The sequence below is a fragment of the Mesoplodon bidens genome (assembly GCF_964165515.1).
Source record: "Mesoplodon bidens genome assembly, chromosome: 1".
Classification (NCBI taxonomy): Eukaryota; Metazoa; Chordata; class Mammalia; order Artiodactyla; family Ziphiidae; genus Mesoplodon; species Mesoplodon bidens.
This window is the reverse complement of record NC_138176.1, coordinates 228,101,822-228,112,646: the sequence shown is the minus strand read 5'-3', so window position 1 is coordinate 228,112,646 and position 10,825 is coordinate 228,101,822. Positions and strand designations below refer to the sequence as shown.

At 35.3% G+C, this 10,825-nt stretch overlaps 1 protein-coding gene across 3 annotated transcripts in view; it reads right to left on the bottom strand.

The window, feature by feature from the left end:
• Positions 1 to 203: 203 nt before the first annotated feature.
• Positions 204 to 10,825, bottom strand: part of TRIM2 (tripartite motif containing 2) — a 121,518-nt gene continuing 110,896 nt past the window's right edge. For all 3 annotated transcript variants that reach the window (XM_081235055.1, XM_081235054.1, XM_081235056.1), the window contains 2 exons: positions 10,506 to 10,646; positions 204 to 4,620 (listed from right to left, as the gene is read on the bottom strand). In XM_081235055.1, the coding sequence (XP_081091181.1) occupies positions 4,468 to 4,620; positions 10,506 to 10,646 (294 nt within the window). In that variant the 3' untranslated portion in view covers positions 204 to 4,467. The remainder of the gene's footprint in view (positions 4,621 to 10,505; positions 10,647 to 10,825) is intronic.

Genomic DNA, 10,825 nt, shown 5'->3' with positions numbered 1-10,825 from the left:
TCTGTATATAAACAACAAATTATCAGAAAGAGAAATTACGAAAACAATCCCATTAACTAAACTTTTTCTCCCTAGTACCAACAGTTTGGTTGAGGTACTGATATCTTCCACATATTCTAGAACATACCTTCATTTATTCCCTCGCTAAGAAAGAGGACAATATATAGCTTAAATGTTTAAATAAATAAACATTCACCCTGGAAATGGAGAAAACAAACTTTATTATGATGATTTGAGATTTTGTGCATGGTAAAGATATACACATGAATCTTGTTTCTCCTATGTTTCAAGACAGAATTAATTTAAAGATTTATTGTAGACTAAAGCATCCAAAATACTGTGGTACATAGGTAGCTATGAACATACAAACACTTTGATGCACAGCGTTCATTCTTTTCTTCAAATAGGCAGTCAGCATTTTTATTCATAAAAGAACAAATGATGAGAATATATCAGTATCAGTGTCAGAGAGCGCAAGACTTAGTGTTCTACACACAAAGCATATGAAACAGACCTATAAAGGCGGAATGTACAAAATTTAAAAAGAAAAAAAAGCAAGTGAAAACCCCTCATACTCATACATAGGATTGAAAGGCTATAGAATTGAGAATGATATAAAGAATTCTAAGAATACACTCTGCTCATGACAGAACATTCCCATGTCATAAAGCAAAAACATTGAGTTTAAGGCTGTGTTGCTTTCAAAAGTTATTGGAAATGCTGTACGTTCATTGGAACAACATAGCCAATTTATTCATCTGTTTTAGAATATTAATAGCTTTCATACATTCTTCACAAACAGACCACACAATCACTGCCACACAATTCATCTTCAGAAAGTTTAAGATTAACATCATGATTTGTGGCTTACTGTCATTTAAAACAAAAAACAATTATTTATTTATACCAAATTTTTGATGGGCACTTCATTTCCTTTATGGCAATGCTAGATTCCTAGTTATCAAAAATATTAAAATAATTTTAAAGTTTAAAACCCTGCAACATTTACAGAATGCAACAGTATTACAACTTTTGATTTTAAGCAAAATTAGACAACGTTTGCAGCAAATAACTTCAATTTTATCCTACCTGGAAATGTCTTATTTTTAAATTATACTAAAAATATTCCTCCTTTTTCAGAAGCTGGTGAATAGGGAGGATAAGATACAGTCCAAATGTACATAAAGATTTTTCCCATTTGAAGTAATCTGCAGATTACCTGATGCTTATTTGCTATTTTCTCCAATTAACTCAATAGGTATTACCAAAGCATTTATGTGAACCCTTCAGTGTTAAGGATCCATAGACACTTGCTAGCGTACTGCTTTTCCAGTTAACTCCGTTAGGACATACCCTGTATATTTAGTAGTAGAATCAAGTGTGTTCTAGTTGCATGGACCTCTTAGTATTTATTTGCTTCAAATCTAGTCAAAGAGTAAATTAAAAGAAGGAAACTTGGGGACTTTAGTTACCAGAGATTAAAGTTTGATCAAGATACTAAGAACCATTTTTTTAAAAATGGCTAACAGTCATAAAGGCTTTTTATTCATGTGTTTCTAGGTGGTGAAGTGACTCTCCACCCACCTCCCTGTGTCCAGCAGGGGAGGTCTGTGTCACAGATATAGTTACTAATATCTATAAGCGGGGAGGGAATGCACTGTCACCTACCTTTACATTCTAACTGGCAACATTTTGCCATAAGTGCCCAGGGGAAATCTGAATGGGTAATTTTTCAGTGCTACTTATCGTGAATGTATGACAGGTTCTGTACACTTGACAAAGAGAAATCAAACAATAATGGTAGCCCAGAAAAAAAGTCACTTATTTACTATCCTTCTCAGTTTACTAGAAACCATTTTTCAAAGAATGTGACAAAGTTTCATTTAAATCTTGTCTATTCCTATCTTATCAGCAGCACTTTTCCCCCTAAAATATGCTTACTAATACAGTAAATGCACATATGTATCCAAATTTGAAATGTTATCTATACTTTAACATATATGATTACACATATTTGGGGGATATATAGTGTTTCCTGGAGTGCCCATAGCATGTGTTTTAGTAACAGACAGTGGAACAGGTCTGAATCAAAGTATCTCTTCTTTCATTCCAGTTTCATTCCAATATTGACATGTAAAGAAATTAGCTTTGTATTCAATCTACTATCGGGATATCCAGTCTCATATGGTATGATGGCTGGTTAATTTCTAAATTCACAAGTATAATTTAAATGTGCAAAAAAACCTGTTTAAGTAAACTAGTCTTAAGATCAATGGCCTATGACAGAATCTACATAGGAAGCCATTTTTACTTGTGAAAATAAACTGAAATTCATTTAACCAATTTAAAAAGTTTCCTTTTAAACATTCCAGGAGTTATCAAGGGTCTAGCTTATCTTTTATGCAGAATGTTAATAAACGGTAAAATGAAATTCCCTCACTAGAGTGTAAGCTCCAAGGGGGCAGGGATTTTTGTCTGTTTTATCCATTACTTTATCCCCAGTGCCTAGAATAGCCTCTGGCACCCAGTAAGCGCTCATTAAATATGAATGTTTAAATTCAAAGACTTATTTCACTGACATTAGGAAACAGTGTCTTAGTTTAACATTCTAAAAATGTCATTGATTTATTTAACTTTACCACGGACAGTCTCAAATATTTTGAAAATTCTACCTAACCAAAAAAATACTAAACCTAAATGTAAATCTTGCTGAAAAAAACTTTTTTCAGAGGTTGATTTGGGCATAATAAATTTGATAGATAATTGGAAGATTTCCCTTCTAAATTTAAAAAAGTCCTATATAAGAGAATGGCTGAATTATAAATTAATAAGCAAGAAACATCACATTCATATAGTTATATATGTGGGAAATGTTTTCTTATAGTACAGTTCTAAGGTGCTTTCAGTGAAAAAGGTCCCAAAGTCCTTACTGAAAATGCCAAACATGACATCCTGTTTGGTAGAACTGAGTAGAAAATTAAACAGTGGAAATAGACCACATCTTATTTTACAGTATTAGATTGACTAAATTATTCTTAACATTTTTCAAAATGCATCTATACTTAAAGTTAAATGTAACTCAAGTTGAACTTTTTTTTCTTTTGACCTGTTTTTTGTTTTGTTTTTGAAAGCACAGAGGCCATTTTCTGACTAAAAGTCAGCCGATACAAGCATTCCTGGAAAATGGCAAAAATTACATCTGCTTTAGGGCTTGCTCTACTAGGACGGCTTTAAACTGTGCAGTTAAGGAATGTGCTGAAGATGCTTCTGTCTTTCAGAGTGCTGCCTATTTCAATACACCAAAGATTCAGCTATATATATCTATATATGATACATTCTACCCTACCCTAATCATGTATATATAGTCCTTTAATGCCTCTACTAGTCATTAGACAATGATAAATAACCATAACATGCCCTTACCTGTAATGCTTTTGAGATAACACAACTTTGGTAACACTTGTTTCTAAAAGGAAACCATTGATCAATCACATGCCTTTGGTTGACACCATCAGTCCTCCAAAGGGCTGCTTATGGCTCTCTGTCCTAGGATACTGGTGTCCTACTACATGTGCTGACATTTTGCAGGAGATAAAGCTTTCGCATTCATGAAGTGGAAAAGGAGAGACACATGTGAGAATGTGGCACAGAAAATGTGACTGACTTTTTCTTCATTACATTCCAGTGCATTAATCTGGAGTTCACGGGGCTGGTGTAATATGCTTTTCAAAGTATTAGGAATTTCAGGATTCCCTGAAAATGAACTTTGTTTTTTGATACAAGGTGAGCAGGAGAGAGATGAAAAGAACACATGAAGAACATCTTTGCTCTAACTCAGAAAGGATGTGAAATTTCCATTGATTTTTTTAAGTGCTAAACTCAAGATGCTTGCTAATCCCAGCTGGAAGGATTTTGCAAGACAGTTTCCGTTTTTCCCAAAGTAATTTATATGTAGCTACTAATAACCAAAAAAATGTCACAAGGGTAATACCTACTGTAAAAGTGAGGTTAGAAGATCCCCTGGGTCTTGTGACCGAGGTTAAATAAAGTATATAACTATAACAGATTTTGTTTTTGTTTTGTTTTTGGAAGCTCTGCGCAAAAGCTACCACTCACAGGATTAACAAATACCTTTACATATTCTAGTTGCTTTTTAATGCTTATTTGATTTGCAAAATTAGTTTAACTACATAAATCCCTGTCCTATAAGCCATAGTTCACAGGTGTAAAACTCTGCAGTTTTTATAGATTCAGTAGAAGAGATTTCTTTTTTTTCAACCCTAAATGTGGATTATGGAAATCAGATATGCAGTTTTTAAGGAAATCGTTACATTCAGAAATAACCTTGGAAAGTTCACCGATGATTCCTTCTAGCATGAAAAGTCTAGTATAATCTGGTCCTGCGTTGAGAAATCCATTCCAGTTTATGTGTAAGATCTTTGTAAGGGGGTGTCCAGTTGCCCACTGTTACTGTAAGTACCGATACACCTTGAAACAGTGGTTTCCAGAGTCTGCAACCACCACGTGGCCGTCTGAAGTTAGGGCCAGGCCTTGGGGGCCATAGAGTGGGTCAGCAGATGTGTTAATGTAGGATAGAAACGATCCACTTCCATCAAAAACCTGTAAATATAAAGTCAGAGTGTAATAGGAAAAGTTACAGTAATAGGATGAAATAGGGGTTAGAAAACCCTTAATGCTGATGCTTTTAGTATAGAAGCATGTGTGCAACCCCCCAGGTTTGTTCAGGTCACTATGACAGAAAACCCCTCCCTCCACTTACCTTGCTCTCCCTCCCCTCACTCTCTATGCCCCACAGTCACTGACAAGGGATGTGCCATTGGCCATAGGATCTCACTTATACTCTTGCAGTGGTCACATGTGAGGGGAATGGACCTGGATGCTGCCTGAAGAATAAAAGATCCTTATTTCTCACTCTAAGCTTATTCCCAATCATAAGAGAGAAAATCAGCAACTAGACCACAGAAGAATGTCCTGAGTCACAATGTGCAATGAGAAAATAGAAATTACTTTTTTCCTTTTCAGAAAAGACTAAGTTATACGAAGTCAAGGGTTCCACATGTACGTTTCGATAGAAAGTGGTCTTTTTTGGTCTGTAAGCTTCTGCTATGAGGAAATAAGAGGAACACTCCTCCTTCCCAGGCCCAGGCTGGTTTCTTTCAACCATTCTGGCTGGCCCGTAGGGTGTTTCAAAAGGCAGGTGTGATGAGGGCCACAATATAAACAGCTTAGCATCTGTGGTCCTATACAGAACTGCTTTGTAAACTTCGTTTCCTGTCTGCTTCTGGCTTCCCATCAGATATAGACACCTCTTCCAAATGTAGAGGTCCACTGGGATAATTAAGCAAGATAAATATACTAGAGAAATTAAAGCATACAGTGTTACATTTAAAGTCTCAACCCTTTTCCTGAGAAGTGGATACCTATATCAGATTCAACTGCTCAGCTGCTGTCCTCACAGTAACATCAGAATGCTCCTAGATTTACCCAGAGCACCCTGTGGTCCCAGGTGCACTGCACAGACCCACACAGGCGAGGATGAATTGCCCTGTCTGTAAATGCATGTTTAGGTACATGCAGGTGACTACACAAGAGACATGGGAGAAAAGAAAAGTCTTTCTTCAGTGAGGACTGAAAAGCTTGGCTCTTAATTTAGAGGAAAAGCAAAATTTTGTGTCACGGTCCCCTCTGGTAGTCTGACAAAGACTATAGAGCCCATCTCAAAATAGTGTTTTAATAGTTTTTTTCCCAGAATGTAACCAGTTTTATTATTATTTATATTCAATCAAAATGCCAAATGCCATTCAAGATACCATTATTCCTAAACCATGGAAACATATTTGAATTAATTATAGTTACTCTTTTTTGGTTCACTTTTTATTTTGAAATAGTTATAAATTCATAAGAAAGTTGCAAAGATAGTACAGAGAGATTCTGCGTACCCTCCATCCAGTTTCTCCCAATGGTTACATCTTCTATACCTGTAGTACAATATTAAACCCAGCAAACTGACATTGGAATGTGTGTGTATAGTTGTACACTTTATCACAAGTATAGATTAATGTAGTCACTGCAACCAACATACAGAACTATTCCATCATCACAAAGATCCGCCTCATGCTGCCTCTTTATAGTCACACCCACTCCCCTTCTCCCAACATCTCTAACTCTCGCCAGCCACTACCTGTTTTCCTTCTCTATAATTGTCATTTTGAGAATGTTACCTAAATGCAGTCATACAGCATGTGATCTTTTGAAAGCGGCTTTTTTTCACTCAACATGATGCCCTTGACATGCATCTAAGTTGTTGAGGGTATCATCACTCTGTTCCTTTTAACTGCTGAGTATTATTCCATAGTGTGGATATACCAGTTTGTTTGTCCATTAGCCTACTGAAAGACATCTTGGTTATTTTGAATTTTGGGCTATAATAAATAAAGTTTCTATGAACAACAATGTAGAAGTTTTTCTGTGGACATAAATTCTCATTTCTCTGGGATAAATACCCAGGAGTGCAATTACTGAGTTGTATGGTACGTGTATGCTTAATTTTTTAAGAAGGCTGCCAAGCTATTTTCAAGGCTGACTGTCATTTTACATTCACATTAGCAATGTATGAGAAATCTAGTTTTTCTGCATGCTCACCAGCATTTGGTATCATCAATATTTTTAATTTTAGCTATTCTAGTAAGTGTGTAGTAGTATCTCATCATGGTCTTAATTTGCACTTCCCTAATGTCTAGTGATATAGAACATCTTTTCATGTTTATAACCTCTTCAGTGAAACTCTTCATGTCTTTTGCCCATTTTCTAATTGGACTGTTTGGTTCTTTTATGTCGAATTCTGAAAATCATTATATATTCCAGGTATAAGTCCTCTGTCAGATAGTGTGGTTTATAAATATTTTCTCCCCGTTTGTTGCTTATCTTTTGATCCTCTTAACAGAGTCTTTCACTGAACAAAAGTTTTTAATTTTGATAAAGTCCAGTTTATTGATTTTGTTTTTTTATGGATCATACTCTCAGTATCATGTCTAAAAATTCTTTAGCAAGCCATGTCCCAGAGATTTTCTCTTAGAACCTTCTAAAAGTTTTATAGTTTTACACTTTTCATTTAAATCTATAATCTTTTTTGAGTTAACTTTTACATAAGATGAGGTTCATTTTCTTTCCTTTATGGAGATCTTAATTGTTCTAGCACCTTTTGTTGAAAAGGTTACCATTCCTCCATTAAATTGCTTTTGTACCTTTGTCAAAAAGTCAGTTGGCTGCACACATGTGGGTCTATTTCTGGATTCTCTATGCCGTTCCCTTGACCTATGTGCCTATCCCTCCATTAATACCACACAGTCTTGATTACTGCAGCTACAGAATAGCTATATAATAAGTCATGAACTCAGGTACAGGGATTCCTCTCTCTTCTTTTTCAAAATTGTTTTAGCTATTCTAGTCCCTTTACTTTTCCACATACATTTTAAAATAATCTTGTCTATATCTACAAGAATTCCTGCTGGGATTCGATTCTGTGTTAAACCTGTATGTCAGTTTGGGGAAAACAGACTTTTTTCTTGAGTCTTGCAATCCATGAACACAGTATGTCTCTCCACTTATTTAGATCTTCTTTTCTTTTTTTCATTAGCATGTGAGCTTTCAGATACACATACTAGACATGCTTTGTTATTATATCTAGATATTTCCATTTTTTCAGCAATTTTAAGTGGTATTGTATTTAGAATTTTGGTTTCCACGTGTTCGTTGCTACTATATAGAAATACAATTGAGTTTTGTATGCTGATCTTGTATCCTGTGAGCTTGCTGAACTCTTATTAGTTCTAAGAACTGTTTTGTAGATTCCTTGATATTTTTTTATGTAAACAGTCATGTTCTCTCCAAATAGGGATAGTTTCTTTCTTTCTTTCTAATTTGTAATCTTCTTATTTCCCTTTCTTTCTTTATTGTATTGGTTGGAACTTCCAGCACTAATGTTGAACAAGAATGGTGAGAGCAAACATCCTTGCCTTGTTCCTGATCTTAGAGGAAAAGTTCTCATTCTTTCACCATTAAGTATGGTGTTAGCAGTAGGTTTTCATAGACATTCTTTATCAAATTGAGAAAGTTCCTTATATTCCTAGTTTTCTGAGATTTTTAAATGATGAATAGGTATTGAATCTTATCAAATGCTTTTTTCTGCATAAACTGATATGATCATATTATTTTTATCCCTTGGCCTTTTAATGGGGTGGATTACATTGATTTTTTAAAAAACTCTCCCTTTATTACATTGATGTTTAAATAATGAATCAGCCTTGCGTTCTTGGAAAAAAAAAACCACTTGGCCGTGGAAAGATTTTCACGTATTGTTGAATTCTATTTCCTAACATTTTAAGGAATATTAAAATATTCCTCATCTATAATTATGAGGAATATGGTCTGTACTTTTCTTTTTTGTACTGTCTTAGTCTGATTTTGGTATCATGGTATCAGAAGCTGAGTTGGAAAGTGAACTGTAAAGTGTTCCCCTGTCCTCTATTTTCTAGAAGAAACTGAACTGGTGCTAACTCTTCTTTAAATATTTGGTAGAATTCTCCAGTGAAATTTTCTGAGTCTGGAGGTTTCATTTGGGGGAGTTTTTAAATTATGAACTAAATTTCCTTAATAGCTGTAGAGCTATTCAAATTATTTACTTTATATTGGGTGAGTTGAGGTGTTTGTACTTTTTGAGAAATTGGTCCATTTCATCTAAGTTGCCAAATGGATGCGTGTAGAGTTGTTCACAGAATTCCTTACTATTCTTTTGATGTCTGCAGGGTCTGTAGTGATACTAGCATTTTCTGTCTTTTTTTCTTTTCGGTCTTGCTAGAGGTTTGTCAGCTTTACTAATCTTTTCAAAGAATAACTGTTTCATTGATTTCCTCTTGAAGGTAAATGATTTCTTTCTTTTTTTTTTAATAATAGTGTTTATTTTTACTTGTTGACAGTTTGCTTTATTTATTTATTTATTTTTGGCTGTGTTGGGTCTTCGTTTCTGTGCGAGGGCTTTCTCTAGTTGTGGAGAGCGGGGGCCACTCTTCATCGCGGTGTGCGGGCCTCTCACTATCGCGGCCTCTCTTGTTGCGGAGCACAGGCTCCAGACGCGCAGGCTCAGTAAATTTTGGCTCATGGGCCCAGCTGCTCCACGGCATGTGGGATCTTCCTGGACCGGGGCACGAACCCGTGTCCCCTTCATCGGCAGGCAGACTCTCAACCACTGCGCCACCAGGGAAGCCCCGAAGGTAAATGATTTCTGATACTATCTTCACTCTTTCCTTCCTTCAGCTTGCTTTCAGTGTTTGCTCTTCTCCTTCTAGCTGCTTGAGGTGGAAGCTTGGGTTCTTAATTAGAGACATATTCTCTTTTCTAATGGAAGCATTTCATGTTATTAGTTTCCCTTGCAGGTAGAATGGTGGTTACCAGAGGGTAGGGATAGGGGAGAAATTGGTCAAGGTGTACAGACTTCCAGTTAGAAGATGAACACGTCCTAGGGATCTAATGCGCAGGGTGCTGATTACAGTTATAATACTGTGTTATGTACTGGAAAGTTGCTAAGAGAGTACATCTAAGTGTTCTTACCACAAAAAAAGAAATGGTAATTATGTGATGTGATTTTGAAATATAGAAGTGTATCAAATCAACATGCTGTATACCTTAAACTTACACAGTGTTCTATGTCAGTTACATCTCAGTAGAGCTGGGGGAAAGGAATTCCCTCTCAGCAATGTTTTAGCTGCATTCCACAAACTCTGATATGCAATATTTGCATTTTCATTCACTCCAATATATTTTTAACTTTTCCTTGAGACCTCCTCTTTGACTCATGGGTTATTTAGCAAAATAATGTTTTTAAATGCATAAGACAAAATACATGGGATTATAAAGGAAAACAATTACACTAAAATAGAGTTATCAAAGTGCTACAGAACTGTGATATAGTAATATGGGTGCTTTTTAAATTAACACATTAAATAACAAGGAACAACGATAGGTCTAATGATGACTGTAATTTTTAAGTAGTGATCAGTATAAATGATAATTCGAGATGTCTACAATTGTAATAGAAAATTTCTGTAATTTCTCTTGGTGACAAAGTTATAGGTATTACTATAAGTACTGTGATTATTGCCTATATTCATAATTAAAGGAAATTATAACTTTCAGTTAGAAGTTAGTAAAAATAATGATGTAATATTTTTGTTCAGTGGATCTCTTAAATTCTAGCTACAAATGCTTTTGGGGTGTGTGGGATACACGCTAAGAATCCCTGATTTAGAGGGTTTCACTCTGGTAATATGTTGACTTTTTTCTACTCCACCTTCTTTAGTTTGATTATTTACAGTCTAATTACCTAATCAATGAACAAATGGAAAACATTCCAGTCTGGGGTACAGACGATTCTCCACTTTCAACAAACACCAATCACTCTAAACAAATGAATCCGTATTTTAATCTACCTGGATCCTGCTGTTTCCCCAGTCTGCTACAATGATGTTTCCATTTGAATCCACTGCTACACCCGTTGGAGCATTAAACTGCCCATTTCCTTCTCCATTTGAGCCAAACTTCAACATGAATTCTCCTTCCTGATTGAACACCTGTATGAAATATTTTAAGATTATTTTATTTTAAATTAAAATAGTTAAGCAAACATTATGGCTTTAAAAAATATCTGAGCAGGTTATTTAAGTCATTCTTAAAAAAGAGAGGGGACGTCTATAAGCTAGACTTCCATTCACTTGTGGTTCCCCAACTTACGGTCTAAATCTGATTTAGC